Below are 26,539 nucleotides of genomic sequence, written 5' to 3'. Positions count from 1 at the left end.
GCTCATTAAACGTTGAGTCCACAGCACCCTCTTTAGGTTGACAGAGGATAGGCAGCTCCACTGGCTGTGGGGTCACCTAGAATACTTGAATCATCAGTCTGTCCATCTAGATGACCTACACAAATCACAGTCCCCAAATGCGCAGTCAGGTGCATCTGCAAATAGTCAACTTCTCAGGAAATAAGAAACAACAACCTTATTTTCAGATGAACACCTGTGTTTGTTTTTTAAATCATACATTTGCTTTAGAACAGGTACAGTAGGCCTGGGAATCATTAAAAATAAATCACACCATAAATAATCATGTAAACTCCCCGTGGTTGACATGGAGGAAAAAAAGACATCAGAATTGTAGTTACATGGCTTTCACATAACGGTACATTTTGCATGTACTTTGTTATACCTGTGTAACCACAGTAGGTGGTATCTATTTAACAATATAGTCCTATGTCAATGTAGAGTGTGTATCAATAGCTTTCCCTTGGTCCTGACCTCTCAAGTAAACAAGCAGTGTCTTTCAAATTATTTTCAGATGATTTATGTGTATGAGGACGCCTGTGTGTGTGTGTGTGTGTGTGTGTACTCAGTGGCTGATCCAGTGCTATAGAAGGGGAAAATGTCCCTAAGTTAACATGACCTGTGGACACAAGGACACAAAATGCAATCCTCCTTTCCCCTCTCTCTCCTGCATTCCCCTTTGACATTTCTTGCTGTTTGTTTCAACTTCCAACTCACCAATCTGTGTTTCTCTCTCTCTCTCTCTCTCTCCCCCCATTTTTCTTGTCTTCATTTCTTCTCCTTTTCTCTGTCCCTCCCTCTGCTGCCTTGACTTTCAGTGTCTCTTTCGCATTCCTCTCTATACGTTTTCCCAGAATGGGGTGCCATCTGTGTGTTGAGAGCCAGAGAGAGAGAGAGAGAGAGAGAGAGAGAGAGAAAGGGACTGGGGGGGAGGGAGGGAGCTAGGTAGAGAGAGGGAGAGAGAAAGCTACAGTTTGACAATGAGGCAGAGAGAGAAGGATAAGGTGGGAGAGGAGAAAGGAACAGAGCACAGTGAGAGAGAGAGGGAGGAGAAAGCGATATGACAGAAAAAGAAAGGAGCATAAGAAATAGAGTAGAGAACAAGTGACAGAGAAACAGAGAGAAAGAAAAGGTAGAACGAGCAGGGCGAGAGGAGAGAATGTGACAAAGTGACAGGAAAAAAAGAGGAGAAAAAAGAGTGAGAGAAGGAGAGAAAGAAAAAAGTTAGAAGGAGCAGAGTAAGAGGAGAGAATATGACAGTGTGACAGAAAAAAAGAGAGGAGAAAAAAGAAAGCAGAGTGAGAGAGAAGGAGAGAAAGAAAGAATGTGAGGAGAGCGTGTGTGTGTGTGTGTGTGTGTGTGTGTGTGTGTGTGTGTGTGTGTGTGTGTGTGCGCGCGCTAGTGTGGGTCTGTAATGAGCCCAGCCACCCAAGTGAACAGTAGAGCAGGGTGGTGGAGCTGAGATGGAGGTCCAGGCATACAGCCTGTCAGCTCCCAGGCTTTCAACTCAGCCGCTCAGCAGCCCGCAGTCATACACACACACACACACACACATTTACAGACTCTCTCTCACACACTCCCTTTTTCTCTCTCTCACACACACTTGCACACACTGAGAGACATACAGACTCTTTCTCTCACACGCACATTCACATGCACACAGATGTACGCATGCACAGACACAAGCACACATGCAAAAAGCCCGTACACATCCGTACAGGCTCGAACACACGCACAGGCACATGCATGCACAACACACACGCCCAGGCACACACACATGCAGAGGCAAGTACTCATGCACGGTCACGTGCATGTCCAATACACAAACAAAGAGAGGCATGTGCTCACGGCTAGCACACAGACACACACTCGGGGACATATATACACACACATGCTCTGGGACATTCATACACACCAAAATACATGTAAGCATGCAAAAGACACACACTGCACATATTCTGGCATTTCAGTGCTGAGGATGGGTGCGCTGGGTTGCGGGGGGGGGGGGGGGGTCGGAGTAAAGACAAAAAGAACAAAAGAGAACGGGAGCAACAGGAAAGCTGATACAATCACTCGAGGAATGAGAGACTAACCCATTGGCTGTAATAAGGAGTATAATATACCTGCAATTAACACCTGTAATGAGAAAGGTGTTAACGATGAGGAATGGGGGAGAGGGAGGGAGAGAGGGAGGGAGGCAGAAGAAAAGAGAGGAGGAGGGAGAACGAGATGGAGTCCAGGGTGATTGATGTTGGAAATAAATATGATGATTTGAAATTGAGTAGAAAGACTTAGTTATCTTATAAAAGCAAAGGTAGGCTTAGCAGGAGGCACAGAAATCAAACACAAATATTAGGGATATATATGAGGGAATACAGAGAAATAGATCGTGTCTTAACATTCCTCCGTTCTCCCTCTGCGTTCTGGCTGTGTTGCTCCTATCAAGCCCCTCCGCCTCTAACTGTGTGTCCTATTTTGTTAGGACACGATAGAGCAGAGGTTTCTAAACTTCTGCCCGGGGCCCAAATGAGAAATTCAGTCGCTGCCATTGAGATTCCAGTAGAACCTTGCTTGGGAGGAGACGATGTTCGTAACAGAAATGTGTTGAAATTAAGGAGCACAGATTAGTCAAGACCTACAACATTAATGTGCACTCATGAAATGCTCTGCACTGTGTAAGTTGTCCTGTGAAAGCTTTAAGTTCAGTGTATAAACAAGAAAATAAAGTCAATGTATACTGGATGTATTTAAGATCGCACATTAAGCAATGCATTTAGCAGTGTGGTTTAGAAGTCTGTGGTTTAAATAAACAAGGAGTTCTTTATACTGGGCGGCACCTCGCATTCCTCCGATACAACAACACTTACCCCGTTTGCCAGAAAATACACTGTTGTCACAACCATTCACAATAATGAAAATCAATCCCAACATGACTTTCAATTTATTTGCATGAATAAGTAATGTGCCCTTAATTTAGCATGCCGAAGGAGCCTGAGCTCAGCGCTGCTCTGGCTTTTTTATGCAACTATTAGCATAAGAGAGGCTGATTCTTTTTAATCAACTAATAATGGATGTTAGGGGAGCTTGTTCAGACTGCACCAGGAGACCTCACAGCACACACACACGCACACACACACACACACACACACCGCCCTACCAACCTGATGACCAATTAAAACAAGCCCCCCTCTCCCCTCTTCCCCTTCTCATGCTCTCACTTTCTCTCTCCCCCTCGCTCTCTCTTGCTCCCTCTCTGCCTGTGCAGATGATGATTATTTTTGGAATGATAGGTAACACTTCATTATTCAGGACCACACATTTAAGATAAAAGCATGTTTTCTCAGCCCAATTAAATCTGCACCTAAATTAAAAGTGCTAGCTTTCATTTCGGCTCCCATTGACTTCAACTCTAATATCTCCTTCTGTAATAATTTTATTAATTGCAATTATATCATCATTTGAATTTCCTCCGACCTGTTCATGCGTGGAACGGCTCTGGAGAGTGTGTGGAAGTGTGCAGTTTTGTGTTTTTCCTAGCATTTTCCTGCAAGTAGACTTTTTCTCCTGAGCTCTCTCCACCTGAGAGCTGTTCTAACCTACCCAGCTCACTTCAGCTGTTTATGTGTAGTGTAAACTCAACAAAACTACTGGTTGCCCTCTGTAGCAACTCTTTCTCCTTGCTCTATCTACCTCTATTTCCCAGTACACATTCTGTTTAGGGTAGGAGCACAGCTGACTTTGGGTTATTTAAAAAAAAACATTTTTCCTTTTACAAATTCTTGTTAACCTTTCTTCTTAAAGGTTTTCTATTTGTCAATGAATGAAAACGTTACAAAAAGGAATTAAATTGAATGAAACTTTTCCACCTTTGTTGTCATTCCACCTCACATAAGCACACAGTGCAGGAAAAATTTTTTATCTTGGGGTCACGGCCAATTTTCCCTTAAAGCCAGTGGTGTCCAGTTCTGTGCCATGGAAGACCATGCAGGATTTCATTCCAACCAAACACTACACCAGCTCATTTCACAAATTGGCACTCCTTCAACCAGAGAGGGAGGAATTAATTAGCGAAATGAGCTGGTGTAGTGTTTGGTTGGAATGAAAACCTGTGGACTCAACCATGGCACAGAACTGGACACCACTGGCTTAGAGGGAACATTGGTCACGGTGCAAGAGTAAAAATGAGATAATAAAAAAATATCAGTGCAACATAGTAAACCAGTGCAATGGTAGGTCAGCTATATCGTATTGTAATCAGACTTGGAATTCAGGTAGTGTAATATTAAAAGTAGTAGTATAAGTTACTGATGTAAAGTATTTCAGCATAACAATGTTCAGATATTTAATCAATAGGGATTACAAGGCGCATGGGAGCATAAGGAGTAGATATGAAGTGACTCTGGCATAGAAGAAGTTGAATAATTTGACTATTGCATTGGGATGTAATCTATGAAGCCTCCTGTATTATCTGGAGCTCTACAGTCTGCCTACTGTCTTGTATCTTACCCACATTGTCATATGCAGGGATGTAACTGATGGACTTGGCACACCAGCTCAGCAGAGGTTATTTATCTGCCGTCTCCATATCACTGTAAACTTCTATTCGAAATCTTGCTTGTAAGGATTTTGCACGAGCACAGGCTGAGAGTTGCTTGGCACAGGTTAGCGGGCCAGTAAAATTTCCATCCTTAACCATATGTGATTAATATTGAACCTCTCCTTAACATCCTTGATAGACTTTTGTGTGGGAAGTCACGGCATACAAAGCAAATGAAAAAAGTACAGCGAGTGAAGCGCAGCTAAGGATACAGCGAACTCTCAAAGCTTCCTGCGGTGCGTTACGGCTGTGATGTCGGGCTGCGGTTCCTCCGTGTGTCCAGTTGGGTGAAGGTCTGATTCTCTGGAGCTCTGCCAGTCACCATGGCAGTTTGGGATTCTTGAGTTTCAAAACCAGAACCAGAAACGGGACGACTTTTAAGACTCCACCGCTGCTCCCTGGGCGTACTCTCTGACTACTGTTTCAGATCATTACAGAGCCCCAGTAATCAAAGCTGATTTATGTATATTGTGTGTGTGTGTGTGTGTGTGTATGTGTGTGTGTGTGTGTGTGTGTATTCCTGCTGTACATATGCATGCAACGTCTGTGGTACATGTACGGTTGCATGCACTGTATGGATGTTTGTGTGTGATGCTAACTTTTCCAAAGTTGATCTAACCCCATTAAATATTATCTTACCTGTACATATTTTTAATCAACAAAGGCAGTGCACTTTACAGTCTCCCTCTAGTTTTCAAATGGTTTTGTTTTATTTATTTTTTTTGAATACGGTAAGTATTCCATCCACTGAATGTGTCACAGATTGAGTTTCCTCTACTGTGTGAGCCGTGATGCATTCATTGATGAACTGGGGAAAGCATGGGTTGGCGATACAAAATGCTAACAACGCTCCCTCTCTCTTTCTCCTTGTCCTTTTCTGCCCCTCTGTCTTTCTCTCTCTTCATGCCTTCTGTCCTCTTTCTCTCATTCTCTCCCACTCGCTCTCTCTCTCCTTCACACTCTCCCTCGCTCCCTCCTTCTCCCCCCACCCTCTCTGTTCCAGTGGGTACTCCTTACTACATGTCTCCAGAGAGGATACATGAAAACGGATACAACTTCAAATCTGACATCTGGTCGCTAGGATGCCTGCTCTACGAGGTAAACTATGGGAATATGTGCACACACTGTCACCCTGCAGTCGACTGTAGGAGTGACATGAGTGTACACACACACACACACATACACATACACACACACTCTCTTACAAAACACACACTCACACACCGCACAAACAAACCACCCTCTATCCCACATAGTCAAGTACATTCTGCATACACACATCACCACCAGCACTATCCTGCATGAGTTGTATTTACATTGCAACTACAGTATATTCCATAATACACACAATATAACCATGCATCATATATATATATATATATATTATATTTATATATATATATACACTGAATGTATAAAATATTCAGGACATTAACTCATTTTATGAAGTACACTGATGAGGTGAATCCAGGTAAAAGCCATTATCGCTTATTGATTTCCCTTATTAAATCTATACCAATCACAAAGGAGATGTAGATAAAGAGAAGCAGACGAGTTAGAGAAGAGAGATTTTTAAGCTTTGAGACAATTGAGATGTGGATTGTGCAAAAGGGGCTGCAGCTCAATATCAGGAAGATGTTCCCAATATTTTGTACATTCAGTGTATGTTGTATAATATGTCACCCTCCTTTTCCTCCCTTCCCCTCTTTCCCCATCGTCTGGCTGAGCTGAGGCCTTACGACTCTATGAGTTAAAGTTCTTTAGCCGGGGAACCTGTTGAGTGTTGGAAATCTGGCGAGTGAGGGGAAGTGACATGGCCATGTGTTTTAGATAAGGCCGCCCAGTGACACTGACTAGTCTGATTATCCAGGAGAGAAACGCCACGGGACTCTGCTGTAGACCACACCGACCGGAGACAGGCCCTGGAGGAGGACAGAGAGGAGGGAGCAGAGGGGAAAGAGTGAGGAGTAGAACAAGGATAGACAGGGAATGATCGTAGTCAGTCTGATGTTTCACCTTGCCACCCTGCACATGCACTTGCCACACACACGGGTTTGAACACACACATTCTCACACACACACACACACAGTCAGACCCACACACACAGCAGCAGGCAAATAGACTCACTGTCGGCCAGGAAAACACCCACATTCTCCTGTCCTCCTCTCTCCCAACTCCCCAGAGTGGCTGTTCACTTGGGTTGCATTTCAACACACCAGTGACTACACCTTCTCTGTAGCGCCTCAGGCAGAGAGCTGGAGAGGGAGCAAGGAAGAAGAAGTGTTAGCTCGGCTTCCAGGTCATGGTTGCTCAGAGACCACGGTTCTTCATGCTAATTAGTCCCCCACAATGCATTGGGGCAACGCTAGGCTGTGGTTGGCTGAAGGCACTGAGTGCTGCAGGTCACATTCTGTTTCTGCAATCTGTGTGTGTGTGTGTGTGTGTGTGTGTGTGTGTATGTGTGTTAGAGGGAAGATATTGCTTTTACATTTTATAAAGCCCATATTGCACTGGTCCACATTACTCTGGTTGTATAGCTTCAGCAGGTATCATGAATTGGTAACTATTCCAGCACAGCACAGTTTTGTTTAATTAGACTAATGTTGGTGTAGTTGGTTTGGTTTGTTTCAACCAATGTAGGTCAGTCTGGCTTGGGTTGACATGGTTTAATTTAGGTCTGCGTGATTGAGAAAAAAAAAAAAAAAGAACAATGTGATTGCGATATGAATTGCCATACATTTGTAGACAGTTTTTGCACAGTTTCTACATACTTTCTGTTTGAGCACTTGTAAAAAAGTCCAAAAAGATTAACAAAAAACCCCCAAAACAAAAAAACCTAAAACATATCATATGCAAATCATTTGGAATTTGCTTGGTTTGATTGTAATTCTCTCCTGAATATTTTGTTGAAGAAACAATTTTATTTGATACTCAATGCTGCATCTTTTTTGATTAAGTGTGCAACCTGAGTGTAGTTTGGTTCTCAGTTTCAGACTGAGGTACAGTCCAACAATCTTCTATACCCCTCACCCTTAGGACACCTACTAGAGACTGACATCTGGACTAAATACTGTAACTGAACCAACTACTGCAGTCCAGAGAGAGAAATGAGGGGGGAAAGAGCAAGAGAGCAAAAGTGGAAGAAATGGAGGGGGACTAGTTGCTCTGTGACTGTGAGAGAGGGTAAGAGGCAGGGAGTAAAGATACAAGGTGAAAAAGTTTGCGATATAGGAAGAAGAAAATGGGAAGGGGCAGGCGCTACAAGTCCTAAGAGAGAATGATGTGAAGGGGGAGACAGAAGGGTTAGACGGATGGAAAGAGCAGAGAAGAAGAGAGGAAGAGGTGAAAGGAGAAAATAACAAATAGCCAAAGCAGAGATATGGATTGGAAGAGGAGAAAGATGGGTGTTCAGTCAGAGAGAGAGAAAGGAGAGACAGAACTCCAGCCACCAGGTCAAGGTGAGTCACGCAAGCAGCCTGTGGAGATAAAGATTTTACAACCATATTGTTACTAGAGCAGCGCTCACCGCACCATGCATATTCTCTTTGAAGAACAGACCCATGCTTTCCACTCTTGTTCTTGGTGAGAGGGCTCTGCGGTGCACTGAGTGTCAGGAAAGCTACCTCCTTCTCTCTGCCTCTCTCCTCCATTCTGCTCTCCTCCGCTCTCCTCTCTCCTCCCTCTGCTCTCCTCCCCTCCTTACTCTTCCCCTTTCCTCTCTTAACCTTCAGGCATGAGGAATTCACATAGAAATCCAGGCCTGATCCCTTTGGTACCCATTGATTTCACTCTGAACGTGGTAGGGGCTTAGGTTTGTGCTCGAGTATGTTCGCGTGTTTTTGTGTGTGTGTGTATGTGCATGTGTCGATGTGTGTGCGTGTCGGTGTGTGTGTCTGTATCCCAGGGTTTTCCGTTCCTTATGTGTGAAACGGCTCCATTTGAGAGAGCCTGAATATTTCATTGTTGTGCCCAGGGGTTGGGTTGGGGTCCATATAGCCAGACAAGCCCGTCAATACCTGGCCATTGTATCTGCGTCTGTCTTCATCTCCCATTCTGTTTGATCCCTTTCTCCCTGTGTCCAACCTCATTACATCACCTGACACCCCCACCCCCCCAAAACGACCCAACACCGTGGTAACAGGGATTCTGCCGGGGTCGTTTCCCACCGTGACCGGGAAGGTTAGGAGGGGGTTGGGGCAACACAGGCCGCCACGGTCACGCGCCAATCGATGAGACTGCAGCCTCGCCGCACTCTCCTCGCCTGCTCACAGTCAGAACCACCTCACATTTGCATTATTAACACACACACACACACACACAGAGGCGCTTGTATCGTACTCAACATGTGCCGTGTGAAAAAGAAACACGCACACACCCGTGGTCTCGCACTTGTGTGGATGTGTTTTGCATGTGTTTGTGTGTGGTTGGTGTGTTTTGTAAAAAGGTTAGCCGAGGAGGAGAATATCTTGAAAAGCTTTGCTGGAATGTGTCTCCTTCCTGTATGGAGCGCAGCCATCCTTACCTCTGACTGTGCCCATGTCTCATGCGTCCTGCCCCCTGCTTTTGCCTCATTCCATTCCCTCCCCACTTGTTTTGCTGTTGGTTTTACGAGGCCCAAAATGCTAGGTTCTCAGCAGCCGGCTTTTGGATGTGATGAGTTGCTCCCTCTTTCACTCTCTATGTTTGAAAACAGGCGTTTTACAAAGACAGCCTGCTGATTGTGCTTAGCCTGGGTATCATTTTGCCTATTTCTTATCATGTGTATTTTTTAAAACCAACATGTATGCCCCTCAGGCCAGTGCCAGTATTTGGTGGCCGCTGTGCTAAAACTAGCAAACTAGCTAACCCAACCATGTATCCCAGGTCGTTGTACCTTTATGAGCATGTTTCAGATGTCCAGAGTTTAAAACTCTGCCTGCGTGTTTGGTTGGGATTCCAATGAAAGCCATCCAAGGGACACGAGATACAAGCCAGTTTGTTTTTCAGAGATTTTTATTTTTATTGATACAGTGTGAGGACTGAGAAGGTCTTTGCAGTTGTGGTTCAACCACTGCCGTCAGTGTAAGGGATTAAATCATGAGACTAAACAAGGAGTTATATGCTTCCAGAGTTGGCTGAGTATTTAAAATTTCACAATTCGAATACCAACTTTCAGACTCAGTTTAGCTGCAGTGTGATTCAGACAAAATAAGGACTTGTCTTTATTTTTCCACCAGTTTTCCTCAAAAGTTCAACTCCTAGGAACAATCTGGTGCTTTTAATCCTCTCGTCCTTTCTTTCTTCCTTACTTCCCCCTTTTTTAATGCGGTGAAGTAGAGGAGTGATGACTCCTCTGGGTGTGGGTGTATTTTTAATGACTGTCCCCATACTGCAACCGCTCGCCTTGATTAATATATCATTATAAAGCCACATGAAGGACCAACGAGCAGATTAAAAAAAAAAAAAAATCATGCTTTCCTCACATGTACAGTACTGTGTGTGTGAGAGTGAGAGAGAGACGGTGGGAGAGAGAGAGTGCACATACAGTATATTTGTGCATGTGCGTTAGTATTTAAGCTTGTCTGTTTTGATGTGGCCTGTGTCTCTGCATGCATTGTTGCGTGTGTGTGCATGTGTGTGTGTGTGTGAGAACTTGTGCGTGGCCCTTCGGTCCCAGGCTGTGTGGGCTCCAGGGATAAGGGGTGCAGGGAGCAGACAGGAGCCTCTCTCAGCTCCTTTAATTGGCGTACAGGGAGAGGAGCTGGAGAGAGATCGGAATCAGTGTTAATTAAAGTGGAAGGCCCCATCCAGACCTTTTACATGGACAGGGATGCTGGCTTACATGCCTGGGCTGGGGAGAGTGCAACCTGGCCAGCTGACGAAGAGCCTAGGAACAAAGGAGAGATTTTGTGTGTGTGTGTATGCGTGCGCGTGGGTGTGTTTGTGTGTGTGTGCGTGCGTGCGAGTGTGTTCTGCCACCAGCAGCTCACGCCCCTTAGACAGACAGCAGGCATGCGTGTGCAGTGGATGTCTCTTGAATATCAATGAACCATACACACACACACACACACACACACACACACACACACACACACACACTCTCTCTCACACCCACACACCAGGGCGTCAGAGGTCAGAGAGTGAGTCAATCATCTAGCCCGTTGCGACAACAGAGTCTGAAAAAAGGAGTCTCTGTGTGTGTGTGTGTGTGTGTGTGTCTGTGTGCGCGCACTTGTGCATGTGCATGCATGCCTGCGCCTGGGTGTGTGTGTTTGTGTATGTGGCCACGCATCTGTATGCTTTTTTGTGTGCGTGTGTGTGTGCGTGTGTATGTGCGTGCGTGTGTGTGTGTGTGTGTGTGTGTGTGTGTGTGTACAGAGAGCAGGGGGCCGGCAGCTGTCAGGGGCTAGGAGCAGCAGGCACTAATGAAGCAGATGAATAGTGCAAAAACTCCCAAATACAAACAGGACAGTTGACATTTTTCATCTGTCAAAAGCAGAAGATGCATGAAAATACGATGGGGCCTTGTTTAACCCTTTACCTACTGGCTACTATAGCTGGCTGCTTTTTTTCCTCTTCTCTCTCTGTCTGTCTGTTTCTCTCTCTCTCTTTTTCTCTCGCTCTCTAGCTATCTATATTCCTGGAATACATTGCCTAAGCCTTTCCCACAAACCCACAAACGTACACACAAACACCTATACAGTACCAAGCAGTGCATATTTATAATTAAGTAATTAAGAGTGTTTCACAATTAGTCAGCATTTTTTGTGCACATGTGAGCACTCCAGACAAACTCAGACCCTCCTGAAAGAAAGCGACCTGAGTTCTGAATGTGAGTTCAGTCTATTTGAGGCCGCTTGGCAGTGCCCTCTAGTTGTGCATTTTGAGAGCTCTCTCTTCTTTTGTTGGTTTGCCCGGGGAAGTGATTCATTTATTAAATGAAAGTGCAACATGTCCACTGACATTAGTGGTAAATGTTTCACGGTAAAAACTGTAATTTTCTGGCATCATTGGACTGGTGACGTATTTATGGGCTGCAATGGCTGTCAAATTAGCTGGTGATGTAATGGCTGGAGTTTGGGTACTGTCCAGTCAAATTCAACCTATTATCAGCCACATCACATTCAGTAATGGGCCTATGTGCTTTAGCCTTGATGTTGATACTGTCACTACTGCCTTCAAATTATCATAAAGGGCTGTAACAAAAGCTGTAGCTGTGAACAGTAAGGTGGACTGAGATGTCATCAGAGCTCAAATGAGCTAGATAAAAATGCGAGTTCTCTGTCAGAGGAGAGGACAGTATAAACACACTGAGAACTGAATTTGTTTTCTTTTGGACCTATTGTTAGTCTTCCTCAAAGAGGACAGAGTTTGGTTAGTTGTCACTCAAACTGGCAGCATACAGGGAAATGAGGACATAAATCTTGTATTAAACTTCTGGACAAGGACAGATTCTGTACAGTCCCATGGCGAATCTGTGATATATTCACCAAATTAATTACCAGTTGATTTGAATGTGATGCCAGCTCTCAGGTTCCCTAGTTGATCATCTGTTTTAATCTCTTCTGTTCTACAGTAACATTAAAGTTAACAACCGACCCATTGGGAAATATACTGTAGCATATTACATTACATACATTCATAGAAGCAGTGCTTATGCCACAATGTAATTTAATATAAAATGCCTTTCTCACGATCATAAAAATATTTAGCTATATTTAGAGTAGGGTTTAGTGCCTAACGTCACTATATGGCACCAGTTCAAGCAAACGAATAGATGGAGAACCCAGAAGGGCATTCTCCCACCGTGTGACATCATCAAAATTAATTTATGAGAAGAGGACCTGCAGCTAAGTCATATTTTCACAATAATACAACTTTTACTTCCCTTTATTAATAAGATGTTGCTAAATAAGGAATAGAGTTCTACAAAACTGTGATGTTTGATAGTACTCAGGTATAGAGGATTGAAGGGTCTCTCCCCTGACTGCTTGACCTGAATTTGGCTCTTGGAATATCACAGCACTGTGGTAAAAACTATCATCTGCATTAGCTCCGATTAGTATGCGTGTGTGAGGGTGTGCCCCTATGCACATGCATTCCTCTATGTGCATTTGTCTATGTGTCTGTATGTGTTTTGTTCTCTGAATCGCAGCCGAATTGAATCTGAAATCTTGGGGTACAGATATGAGACTCCATTACTAATGGAAGCGCATCATTACTGACACACACACAGACACACATACACACACGCCTCCCATCACTGTCAACTCCCTGCTGTGCCAGCCTCAGTTGTAATTGTTGGAGCAGAGGGAGAGGTGTCCAAGGAGAGAGAGAGATCCTTTCTACAAGTATGTGCACATGCGTATGTGCGTGGATATCTGTGTGTGTGATTAAGAGAGCGAGTGAGTGAGGGAGAGATGGTGAAATGTGTCCAGAAGAGAGATGGCCCGCTGAGATTCCACTGCCGTCATCTTGACTTCCCACTGGAAGCAGTGACAGAGACTCTGTCAAATCTGCCCAATAGGGAACAAGAGCTTTTCTGTCTCTGCATCATCAACCTTTGACACATCTTTCAGTGAAAACAATGAAGAGACTCCCTACAAGTTGGTGATGTACTAGGCAGTTTTTGGGCAATGTAAATGGGTTCCACTCACAGCAACAGGCAATGAAGCGAGACAAAGGGTCAAAAAGTGTTTCCACTTGACAAGATTTTTCTTTAAAGCCTCAATAGTGAGGCAACATTATTATATGTGTGGGATTAATTTTGATAGAGTTTTGATGGCACTCACTGTCTCAATGTGTGAATGTAGCCATTCTGTTTTTGCAAGAGTATCGTAGCCATCAGGGGACATTCACACTTCTGGATACCAACGCCAAGGGGGCATATTGTTTGGTGCTAATGAAGGTTTTTGTGCAGATAAAACTGTAAAAACAGTCTGTATTTATTTATTTATTTATTTTTTGTCCTAAAGACACAGGCATTTAATTGGTAGTGGAAAACAACCCCGTGCATCATCAAGGCATGGTTTAGTTGTCTTGAACACAACCACCAAATCAGCAGGTGCAAAATCAATAAATAGTACAGTTTTGCAGGTACTTTTCAAAGTTACTCCACATACAGTATATCTAAAAATACCCACTGATGCACTTGGCACTGGGCATTGGCTTCTCCTGTACTACTAGAAATATGTAAAATCTTTATGCTTTGGAACAAATGTTTAGTTAAGGTATATGGTTATGCAAAATCACTACTGTTGTGCAGTGGCACCCTTTTTGTGAACTGTCAGCAAGAGGGCAAAGTATGTGATGGCTCAGTAGCTAACGGCTTTCCTTATGACTTAACCAGTTTTCTTAATTGTGATAAACATTGGTGTTCACTCAAAGTACTCAATAAATCTCCCAGCTGGTTACCATAAAAAACAAGTTTAAATGATGAGAACATAGACACTAAAATCATCCAAGTGCCCCTGGTAGATCATTTGCTCTCATCATCATGTGCTCCATCATGTGCTCCATGCTAACAATGTAGCATACATTATGCTGAGTGATAGGTAGGCGAGTAGCATTATCTAAAGTAAGAATGTGACTTTTTTGTGATAAAAAGTTGTTAGTGGTTTGTATTATATTTTTTTTGTTTTTTCTGGTGAGCAACAATGTATTTGTCTGCTGTGTGCTGAGGTTTAGCTGTACACAGTTTCCCATCACCCACCATATTTACTTTATATGGAAAGAGGAAAAGTAGCCCCTGTTAGGTAAAAACTGTATGCTATTTTTTAATTTTCCAATCTCCTGTGTAAAAATGCCAGACTTAGCCATTGCCAGACTTAGCCACATTATTTAAGATTACTTACTTACTACAAGTTCTCATTTTGTCACTTTTGAGATAATGCTAGTGCATGCGGAAGTGTTAGCAGGCAGCACCAGAGCGAATGATCGTTCTGAACGATCTGCCAGGAACACATGAATAATTTGGATGTCTATGTTCTCATCACTTAACGGGTAAGTTGACCAACCTCTCCAAAACTGTGTATTCTTTTAATATTCTGTGATAGATGGCCTTAGCTAGTGTGTTTATCAACCTCAGGGGTAGGCAGCCATGTGCGATGGAGTGCCAAGAGTGTGGTGTGCTAATCAGTGAAATCACCTGGTATCGTCCTTGGTTGGAATGAAAACCTGCAGTCTCTTGTCACTCCATGGCACATGGCTGCGTATCTCTGCTCCAACTAAAAGACAGCCTCTGTTGTGATGCTGCTTTTTTCTTTATGGTCCTATTTTCACAGAAATGTTGTATCTCTGTAGTGCCTGAGATAGCGAGAGGTGGCCAATTCACACTAGCCTGCTGCATTCTGGATGGAAGGAATCCATTTGGATCCACCTTCGGAGAACTTGTTCTCTTGTACTTTCACGCTACCAATTAGCAGGCTGTCTCGAATTGTAATGCGGGGGACACCTGAGAAATGTAATAAGTTAAATTGATAATGTATCACGGAATTCCTTGCTCCCATGATGATAAGCTTTGGCCTTGTTTTTCTCTTCATCTTGTACTGTTATAGCAATGCATGCTCGTTGTTCCAAGGTGTCAGCATTCCTCTGCCATCAACCACCCCCTCAAAATTTTAAAAAGATTCATCCAGATCACACCCTGGTTGGAAATGTCCATTACCTTTCATATCCAAAAAACAGGATGCTATGCTTTCAATACTGGGAAAGGCAAGAGGGATTCTTCACCTATTTCCACTCCCCTCACTTATATCTCTTCTTCTCCTTTCCACTATTCGTTACCATCCCTATCTGCCTCTCCTCTGCTTTGCTTGCTTGCATTTATTTCCTAGAGAATACCATTTCCTCACTGCTCCAGCAAACTGAAAAATTCTCTTCTCTCCTATCCCTACTCTCTCCTCTCCTCTCCTGCTTCTCTCCCTTTCTCAACTCCTCTCCTACTTTCCTCGCCTTCTCATCACCAAGTTTTGGAAGCAGTGCAGTGCAGCAGAAATGGCCAGTTAACTAGAGGGAAACATACAAGCCAAGAGAAACTTTCTGGGATATTTCTGTTTTGGTTCACTTGAATTGGAAACCACCACCATCACTCCCTAACGAAACATACAGAAGTGTTGCGATGTACACAAAACTGTAGAAATCTTCATGACTTTTATTTATTTCTCTCTTTTACTCTTTCTCTGCTCTGTCACTCTCACTCCCCATCCTTCTGTCTTTTGCCCTTTCCCTCTCTTTGTCCCATCCCTACTTCTTTATCTCTCTCTCTGTATTTCTCAGATGGCAGCCCTCCAGAGTCCTTTCTATGGGGATAAGATGAACCTGTACTCCCTGTGTAAGAAGATAGAACAGTGCGACTACCCCCCTCTCCCCTCGGACCACTACTCAGAGGAGGTATGTATCACCGGCCCATTACAGTTATATCACATACTAGACTTGAATCCGGTCACAGTGTTTAAAAGTGTTTAGCTTCATTTAATGTAACTTTTTGCCATCTTCAAAAGAAACAGGCTATAGCATCAATACACTGTATATTAATCATGGTATATTTTATTCAAATATTTAATAACATGAGCTACTATTTTAGCCAGTGCTGGCCTGCTTCTCTTTCTCTCTGCCAATTTACTGATGTTTACTTGTATTGACTATGAAAGTTCATTTTTGATATGGCAAAAACGTTGTTCTGCCTGCGACTGTATGGCTCACGCATATACGTACACAAAGAGTAGAGTCCACCCGGCCTTAGCTCCAGTACAGTATGATATTACTCCGGCGAAGCCCTGTGATCAAAAGACCCGATATGATTACATAACCGTTTGAAAATTAAATGCACATATCAAAAGCATCTGGCCATGCTACAGAGTGGGGTGAAACTAAATGGGCTAGAGTGTCATGTTTCCCTAAGTAAATGTTAAATCATCTGCTGTAATTCTGCTTAGACTTAGCCGTGCTCGCAAATGTAATATAGAAGGGCTGCGGTTAAAGATCGCCTTATTGCTGATTGCCAGTGACGTGTGTACAAGTGTGCATGGCTTTGTGTTTGCATGCCCTCTTCTTGTGGGTGGCATTTTCTTTTTTTCTAACCTTTCTGTCTTTTTTTCCCCTTAAAATTATTTAAGTTCCAATGTACTCACATGCAAAAGCTCAGACAATGACACGCACACGCACACTGCAGGTACTGAAGCCATTTAGCATTGAGCCCATGTTTTGTTGATGGGAGCTCTTTTTAAGTAGGCTTTGTAAGTTGTATTTGCTTGATAGTAAAACGGCACTGGGGAGATGTCCCCCTGTGTCTATGCTATTTAAGCGGGGAAAAGCAGCCAACCTATTGTGTCTCTTTTTATCTCCATGCCTTCCACTCTGCTGCCAGTGTGTCTGCGTACAACAGGTCCACAGTGGCTAGTTTTGACTTGCTATCCTTATTCATGTCTCCATAGCCAAATAATGAAACCCTGCAGTGAGAGGCTTTCATTACAGTGTGGTATCTACTTCATTAGGTTGATAAAGGCTAATTGCTAGTTGTCTCAGGACTCTGCTGTGTGTGTGTGTGTGTGTGTGTGTGTGCGTGTGTGCATGTGTGTGTGCATTTGTGCAAGTGTATGTTTGTCACAAGAGCTCCCCCCCTACACACACACACACACAACGCTGAGCTTCTGCGTTGCCCCACATGTCACCCCCATCCAGGAGAAAGAGAGACAAAGCGAAAGAGAGAGGGAACGATAGAGCGAGAGACGGGGAGATGGAGAGATGGAGATGAGGGGGGTGCCTGCAGCGCCTGTCTGGATGTAAACAATGCTCCTGAAGGATCGGCAGCAAACTGTCAGCTGCTCATCTTTGTTGTGTCATTTAACCATCTCCGTCTGTGCCCCCCCCCCCTTCACTAGCTCCCACACCCCCCCTCCCTCCACCTGACACCCCCCACCACCCCCCACCCCACCCGCCACGCAAAGAAGCGCATGAATATTTTACATATCTGCATCTCTTCGCCGTGCCCCCCCACTCCCCCCTCCTCCCTCCATTCCGTGGGACTAATTCTCAGACTGTCTGAATTTGCATCTTTCTCTCACTTTCCCTCTCACTCGCACACACACACACACACACACATACACACACACACACACACACACACACACACACACAAACGGCTGAGGAGAACTCGTCCAAACCAGCGCCACGCAACAGCGGCCAGGAAGTCGGCAGACGGTTACCATAGCGACCCCGCGTAGATGTTATTTTTTTCTTTCCTTTCCATCTTTCATTCTATCTTCCTTTTTTTTAATGATGGCGGTGGCTGTTCCGCCTGCGAGCCTGTCTATCTATCTGCTCCAATCAGCCGCTTCGCTCGGCTTCAAGTGTAAATGCTGTCTCCGGATGGCAACGGAGTGGCAGCAGTGTGTGTGTGTGTGTATGCGTGTATGCGTGCGTGCGTGTGTGTGTGTGCGTGTGTGGGCTCGGCTAAAAGTGGATTCAGCAGACCGATAAGCGATTAGCGCGCTAACCCAGCCTCACGTCTTTGTCTCAGCTCAGTTACCTGTTGCCTTGTTATTGCTATTATTGGAAGAGCTCATCTGGAGGGTGTGAAAGACGAGCAGGGTCTGTTACCGGGGGTTTGTTCATTTGTCTGAATCTGCTGTTTTAGCTCCACAGCGTGTTCTCTCGCCGCTTTGTTTAAAGCCACTAACTGTTTTATTATTTCTCTCTTCACCTCCCCAACCCCCACCCCCCCCGTCCCTCTCACCAGCTGAGGAACTTGGTAGATATGTGCATCAACCCAGACCCGGAGAAGAGGCCGGACATCACCTACGTGTACGACATTGCCAAACACATGCAGGGCCTGACACAGGGCAGCTAAGCCCAGAGCTACACACGCTATAGCTTGCAGAACTCCTCCTCCTCCTCCCTTGCTTTTTATGCTGGACTCGTACACATCTATCAGCTCTTTTATACAATAACTTACTCCAAAGTTTAGCTCTCGATGATAAATAGTACACGTAAAAGATTTTTATTTCTAAGGTACTAAGCCTTTCGAACGCTAGGATATAAGATTATAGAGATTATACTATTTTTTATCAGATGGACCTCCAGTTCCTTAAACTATAATCATGTGATGGCACTGAATATCAGTGTATCATAACCAATTCATGTTTATTGCTGTGCCTTTGATACCCGTGTCCTCTGTATTCTCGTGTTGTGAACTACAGCCATTCTTCAGCAGCTACTACTAATAATTTAGCTATACAGAGCAGATTGTGAATATGGCAGAATTAGTGAAAAATGATAATGTTGAGTTGAATGATACCAGGAGACAGCAGCACCAAATCTCTGCTATCGGATTAAAACGTGTTTTTGAAATTACGTTGTAGGTCTTCAGTGGGTCTCATGAGACCATATATGGTTATGAAACTCACTCGGCACAGAAAAGGACCATGTAAACAGTCAGTGGCAAAATTTGAGCTATGAGGTTTTCACACAACAGCAGCAAAGTTGAGAGCGTAACAAAGTGTTGTAGATGGTTGAAGTGTTGCTGTGTTGCACTTTTTTACCCTGGTACTGGAAGGCTGGTGGGGTGATCATGTCTAATGAATGTATTAAGAAAGGAAGGATCATTTAGAAGGTATAGAGGGATGTTAGGGGAGAGCATGGGCAAATGTCTCACTTTTGAATGTAAATCATTTGGAAAAACCGGCGTGTTGTCTTTGAAAATTTCAAAATGTCCCTTTTTTGTTGACAGCCTAGCTCCAGGAGGAGTGGCAGAGGCCATAACAATAGTTTTACATCGACTGTTTGCCTCGGTCGCTGTCACCACAATATTTCCTCGTTTTAAAAGCGCTATTTGATAGCGTGAATCTTGTTTGTCTCATTCCATTATTAGGGACAGTAAAATCACAATGAAGACATGATAAAATCAGAGTAAAAACACATGGTAGTGTATATCAACACTCCATCGTGGTGCAGTGGATGCATTTGACCCACCAGAAAGGTAGCTTATATAGACTCAAGTCGTCTTGTAATTGTTCATGTTGCTGTGTAAGTTTGCAGTGTATGTGTCTTGTTGAGTAAGAAATAGATAGCAGAGCCGTCCTTTGTGTTGCCGTCCATATCATGAGTAAACCACAGCATGCCTGACTAACTTCTTGTCCTCGGTAGACATACTAAAGAGCAAAGAAACGTGTAGAGAGAGCAGAGCGGTATATATGTATGTTAAGGTGTCTTTTATGTAAAGTATATCAAAGACTTGTACTAGAAAAAAAAAAAAAATCTCCGTTGGGACTCATTACTGTTTTGCTGTACATAGCGGAAAAGTTCCTTTAGTTTTAATACTATTGGGTTTTAGTGACCCTTTTTTCATTTGGAGGGAGGGAATGGTGATAATGTTTTACAGTGGATAGGTTTACATCAGTGGGTCTCAATGGACCAGGATTGGGACCCACTGGTTTACATAGTGACAGTGATATGAAATGAAAGGTATAGCAAACAGCGATTGATAACGCTTTATTTCAGTGTCTTATGAACGGTTTGTTAACATTATCAAATAGTCTGTCAGCCATTCATTGGAAATAGTGTACATGTATGGCTGCTTTTCATGCTTTTTTTTAATTAACTTTAAGTACTCATTAACATGTGTTGTATACAAAATCTAAGTTTCTAGGTGCAAGAAAATGTAAGTTATTTTGTTATGGTTAACAGACTATTTTGATGGTGTCTTGATAGCTGTTTGTCTGAGACTTTTAAATACAGTGTTTGCAATTTTTGTTTGCAATTGTACACCTTGTCCTAGATTTTTTTCCCTCACATTGCTCTCCTCTCCCACCACAGTGAAACTGTTTTTCCATTTCAGTGATTATCTTAATCTGTTTTATCATCTTCACCCACAGTGCTGAACATATTGTTCAAGTCCATCTTCTGCCTGTACGCTCTCTAAACAAAAGGCTCTATATAGCACCAAAAGTGATTTGGTTGTAATTATAATGGAACCTTTGCTATAGAGCACTTTTTAGTTATTTTCTGTGCTTTTTGGTGCTATACAGATCCCTTTATAGCAAACAGTTGTATTTAACACCATAACATTACCAAAAACAGGTTCTTTTATGGTTTGGGAGAAAGAACCTCTAAGGAACCAGATTTTCTTTAGAGCATAGTACTGTTTTCTTGGGGGATTTGTCTCCTGATGCTTTAGTATTATCTGTAAAGAGACTTTTCTCATAATACACATTTACAATGACAAGCAGCATTGTCAGCTGTAAGGTTAACTTTCCTGAGATCACATACCAGATGTAAAATGGTATTTACTGTATCAGAAGACGTTGGAAGCCATTGCAAATTGTATTAATCTGTTTACCGACTCGTTTGTAATGCGTTTTAAAAGTTTTAAAACCAAATGCGTAGATTTTGCTTTGCCTTTGCCCCTGCTGTTAGTTAAGCACACACAGTACGCAGTGCAGAGCCGAGTCACGTTGCCTTAAAATAGATGTGTACAGTGTATGCCTCAAAGAATGTTTATGTTTTCTGTTGATGTAGGGAAGGTAAGATTCAGGGTTTTTTTGTCCTCATTAGGCGATTGTTCAACACACACACACACACAGTGCTAGGTCACTTTTAGGGTTATGGCCTCTCCTCGTAGGGAGTGTTCTGTGTCTCTGTGTAACGGACGCAGTCACCGCTCCTCCGACTCAGCCCTTTACCTCGGCTCTAATAAGGGTCAGCACAGTATACCCTACTGTTCCACTGGCCCTCTGAAGTTAATATTGAAGAGTCCAGGTTTTCCACAAAGTAAAAACAGATAAGAAATAGGCAAGTGATATTTATTGTCTTGGTAGTTTGGTTGTTTTGTTTTGTTTTCTGAACATTTCATGTCATCTTTCAAGACCCTCATCACCAACGCTTTGTATGCTAACTGAATGCAATAAAGCCTTTGAATTTCTTTTGGACATTTGCGTGAATACTTGATCTCTTCACACCTTTTTAATGGGGAATTTCACACATCAGGTCTAGTCATTCAAACACGTCTCAGTCACGACAGTTTTTTGATTGTGCAAGCAGCCAACAGGGTATCACTCGCTTTCGAGAAGACAGATTCAACACTTCATTTAGTGAAAAAGATTAGAATTACAATGTTTTTGTAATGGAGAACTTGAAACCAAACCATCATATATTAAATTCATACACACACAGTAGCCTACACATACAGTGAACTTCAGCAGGCCGACTATATACAGCACAACTTCACTACCAAGCACAAATTAAGAGTAAATGACGTGCTGGCAGGCAGCTTCATTAGTGTGTTTGAGGTCATTAGCAGAGTGTTTGTGTGTCTTCTTCCTCCCTGCTTCCCCTGAGTCCCCCCCCCCCCCCCCCCATTCTCTAGGTTTCCCCCACCCACACCCGCCCCCCTGGGTGCTCCCCCGTCCGAATCCCTCTTGGCCAGGGAGCAGCAGAGGTGTGTGTGTGTGTGTGTGTGTGGGGGGGGGGGGACACTGCCTCTCTCCCTGTAATGAACTCCACAGGGACTGCTGTTCAATTTCATCACAGCAAAAATTGCTCCCATGGAGCCGCGAACACAGTGAAAACAAACAAAAGTAAATATCTGGAATTAATACTTGAGTTGTTTGGCGCTCCGCAGCATGCAGCCCCACCTTCATGGTCTCCCCTGCTTCAAACTATACAGATATTTATATATCGCCAGAAAGGCTCTGCAGTTTGGGTATAATGATTTATAAAAAAAAAAAAAAAAACATGTTGCAAAAAAAGTTAGACCACATACAAATCTTTCTTTTGTTTGCTGTGCATCCCAAATTCATGCACCCCTAAGTCCATCTAGTGGTGAAACGGCTGCATTGCACTTTTTTCCATTGGTAAGAACCTTTTGAACAACCACATATGCACTGTGGCAGATGGCAGCTTTGTTATAATGTAAACTTAAATCATTTGGCTAATAGTGCTAATGCATTAGGATTTAGTTTAGTCTAGAAGGAAATTAAATATATATACAGTATATATGTTGTTGCCCACAATGCTCTCACATTACTGTTATTGGCTTCATTTGTAAGGAGAATAAAAACAATCAGAAGCCAAACTTTGCTTTTTCAAGCCTATCCAACCTTTTGTTTTCTTCCAAGTGTATAGGATAAAATATAAATGTGTTCAAAAATTAACATATGGAAAACTGTTTTCAGCTTGTAGCCTGTGTGACACAATGCGTCTTCAAGGCTTTGGGGGTGATTATTTTTGTTAACCGACCAATATTGTGGGAAGATTTATCAAGTCCAAATCTGAAAACCAAGTCAGCTGCCGGAAGCGTCTCTCATTGATCTGTCTCGGTTTTCGCTGCTCCTGCCAGAGCTTGTGCTGGAGAACAAGAGCACCAAAAGTGGTGGGCCTGCACCCCTTCTTTAGATAGTTTGATTTCAAAGAGATCGTATTTTTAAGATAGGATATAAGCAAAGCGTGCGTGTGTATGTGAAAGAGAGAACGAGAGCGGGGAAGAAAGAGCAGAACAACGTCTCTCAGCTCATCATTTGTCCCAGGTGATCTTTGAATGTTTTGAGGCAGAAATATGGGGCCGTTCCAGAGGACATTGACTGGGAGTTTTTTTTTGGGTCTTTTTTATTTTTTTTTCCCGTTTGTTTGTTTTGTTTTTAGAAGCCTGAAATATCAATATTTTTTTGCACATTTGAAATAGCTTGTGGCGCATGCTTGGCAATGGCAGCCTGAGCTTCAAACACATTAGTTTGCTGGGAGAGAAGAATCACTAGGGACAGTCTCGAAACACAACCGGGAACGGCAGCGCAGTCCTGTTTATCATTTGAAAGACGCTATTGTTTGAACTTGAGTAACTTTAAACAGGTTAAACTCATATTTAGAATGAAACGGTTATGCGTTAGGCCTACTAGGTTTTCAGGTTAGAGTATTTGTCAGCAGCCGCTCTCCGGGGGAAAGTGTTGTGAGGTTCAGGTAGAGAAAGACAGTCCCTGCAGTCATTTATCAGTTGGTGGCTGCACCCAGCAGGCCGCAACTGGCGTCACTCATCAGCACTGTTCCTGACACACAAACATATGTGAAGGCAGGCGCGCACACCCAACACTACTCATAATAATAAGCATGTGTACACACACACACACAAACCGGTGTAATGAGTGACTCTTGCTCTGCATGTCCTTAATCTGCAACCACCAGGCCGGCACAGAGGGGGCACAGTAAAGTACAAGCAGCCCGCAGTGAGCTGAGCCAGAATAAAAAGCCAAGTGGCTCACTAAAACCGTCAGGGGCTCTTAAAAGGCACGCACTGCTTCTCCCCGCTCCGTGCAGCAGCCCTACAGGAGGTTTGTAAAACGCCGGCCCGCAAAACGAAACTCGGAAGCACCGGCCCAGCCTTCCGGAACGGGCCTTTTCACAAACTGTAAACTATTGGAAACAAATGCTGTCTTAAAAGTGTTCAAAAGAAACTTGATCCTCAGAGAGAGGCTTTACAGGTGGCTGGGGGTGTGTCAGATGTAGACAGCCCTCCCCAGCACGCACGCACGCACACACACACACACACACACACACACACACACACACACACACACACACACACACACACACACACACACACGCATGCATGGCACTGCTGGTTTTCCTTCCTGTGTGAGACTTTAGTCACTCCACCTCCTCCCCTCTGTGGTGACCAGACTACTGCCTGTAAATACAGAAGGGAGGGATGTCAGCTTTTGGGTTGTGTGTGTGTGTGTGTGTGTGTGTGTGTGAGAGAGAGAGAGTCGGCCGGAATCTTTGTCTGAATCTATTCCAAGTCATTCCAAATCAAATACATACTGAAAGAAGTGCATAGTGGTCCTAAAGACAACCAATACATACATTAGTTTACACCCAACACACTGTTTACTGCCTAATGTACACAGTATGACAATATCTGAGCACACACACACACACTTGACAACATATAAAGATAGTAGAGTTTGCCATTCTGATTACCATGTTTAATTTCAGTTGGCTTCATATCAAAATATACTGTATGCTTCAATTGCGCAATTGCCTTAATAACTGCACTCAGGTCCTGATGAAATCCACCAAATCCAATAAAAGTCATTTGCGACTTTAAATTAATGAATGCATTAATGCTCTGCTAGAGGAGTTGATTTGCATAATGCTAATGTGGTCGTCTAAATGTTTTCTGTAAGCGCAAATCAAATATTTAGATCACGCCGACGACATCCAGAATGAAAACTACGCCGATGCCATCCCAGCGGAACTGTATCCCCTTGTGTCCGTGAAGGACGCCGCTTCCCTGAGAGTTTTGAGGTGATAAACATCGGGCGGTTTTATGTCCTCTTAAGCCTCCTATATTTCAACCGTATGCCAGACTTCCGAAAGGATTTCCCTCACTGTCACGAGCACATGTGCTGGGCTCTAGTAAAATAAGCACTCTGGCCATAAACTTGCCAATGAGCTGTCCCCAAATAACCACATCTGTCAGCTCAACTTAAACAGGCCCTAAAGAGCCACTTTTAAAGATGAAGGGCCCTCGCCGGCTATACATAGACACAGCCGGGGAAAAGTCTTATCTCTGCCACGCAATAAATAAAAATATACAGTGTGAGAGACGCGCTGATGTCCTCACGAATCCATGTGCTGCTTAGTCCGCGATGAGGCCGATTGCATTTAGCACCGGGAGACTGATTCTTCAGCTTGTTGAATAATATGAGGTCACATTCGAAATTAGCTCTGATTTTATAGATGAAAATTCGAAAATATTGTGTGTGTAAGAGGAAAGCAAAATGTAATCTAGTAATTTAAACTGTATTTCTATGCTGTTTAACTGCTTTTAAAACCTCCAGGTTAGTATGCAACTATATTGTCATGCAACATTATGCAATACTGCATTTACATTCTAATTCTAATTGGTACTAGAATTGAGCACATCTTTATTACAGGCCAAGTTCAGCTTAAATGAACACAAGCTTCAAATGGACACTGTTGTTCCAAGTGGGAGGTGAACCAAACCTGGCCCGTGTGCCAGCACACAACCTGAGCTCCAAGGCAGCTTTGCATCTCACCTCATAACAGTGAAGCCCAGGACAAATAAACTGATACCAGATCTCAAATGCGGGCCGAGCAGTTTGCATCTCGGGAGTGATTTAAACACCGTCGCCAGCGGAGCAGAGACATTCCTGAGTCGAGCTGAGGCCCTGCACACAGGGGAGAAGAGCGTGTGTGTGTGTGTGTGTGTGTGTTGTACCTGGCCATGCTGCGTTTCCTTGTTCCCACGGTCTCTTCTGTGCCGCAGCCAACCCCCCCCCCCACCTCCCACTCCCCCTGTACCCATTCCCACCATCTCCTGGATATACTGTACCTCCTCCATCCTCCAAACTGATGGAAACAAAATGTCCTCCTCACTCGGGTTTAAAGGTTGGAGGGGAGGGAGGGAGGGAGGGAGAGAGGAGATGGGTGTACAAGCAGCCAGAGAGTGGGGGGGTTCTTGTCAAAACATATCCTGGATAAGTTTTGGGCTTCAACTTGAAGAAGTAGCCTATCGCTTTGAAACGAGGTTTAAGGCGAGGCATTGTCTTTGTCTGGTGAAAGAACAGTATCACTGCACCTGGAAGACAGGCGAGGAGCCAGACACACTTTTTCATAAAATAAAAAAGATAAAAAAATATAAACTTGGATCACCACGCAATGCCGTCTGTTGTGGATATAATCAATAGCTGAAGAAGAATCCAGTTCAGCGTAGTCTCTCATATTTCAATCCCCGCTCCGCTGTGATCAATAGAAGTGAGCTGAAATCAAAGCAGGCCCTCTTTACTATTGTCTATTCAACGTTAGCAGACAAAGACTGAGGAGCCTTTGATCGGCCTGTCTGCAGGGCCCACAGCTAAACACAGACCCCATCCTCCCACTCCCACCCACCACCTCCAGGTGAGCAGTGTGTGTGTGCTAACCAATATGTATTT

The 26,539-nt window shown here is 43.7% G+C and overlaps 1 protein-coding gene across 1 annotated transcript in view; it reads left to right on the top strand.

The window, feature by feature from the left end:
- The window catches only part of nek7 (NIMA-related kinase 7), a 62,364-nt gene extending 43,760 nt beyond the window's left edge, over window positions 1-18,604 (top strand). The window contains exons 8-10 of the mRNA XM_071906934.2: window positions 5,619-5,713; window positions 15,873-15,986; window positions 18,334-18,604. Of these exons, the coding sequence (XP_071763035.1) occupies window positions 5,619-5,713; window positions 15,873-15,986; window positions 18,334-18,444 (320 nt within the window). The 3' untranslated portion in view covers window positions 18,445-18,604. The remainder of the gene's footprint in view (window positions 1-5,618; window positions 5,714-15,872; window positions 15,987-18,333) is intronic.
- Window positions 18,605-26,539: the final 7,935 nt, after the last annotated feature.

This window comes from Centroberyx gerrardi, chromosome 9 (assembly GCF_048128805.1).
Source record: "Centroberyx gerrardi isolate f3 chromosome 9, fCenGer3.hap1.cur.20231027, whole genome shotgun sequence".
NCBI classification, from domain to species: domain Eukaryota; kingdom Metazoa; phylum Chordata; class Actinopteri; order Beryciformes; family Berycidae; genus Centroberyx; species Centroberyx gerrardi.
This window is presented reverse-complemented; position numbering and strand designations above follow the sequence as displayed.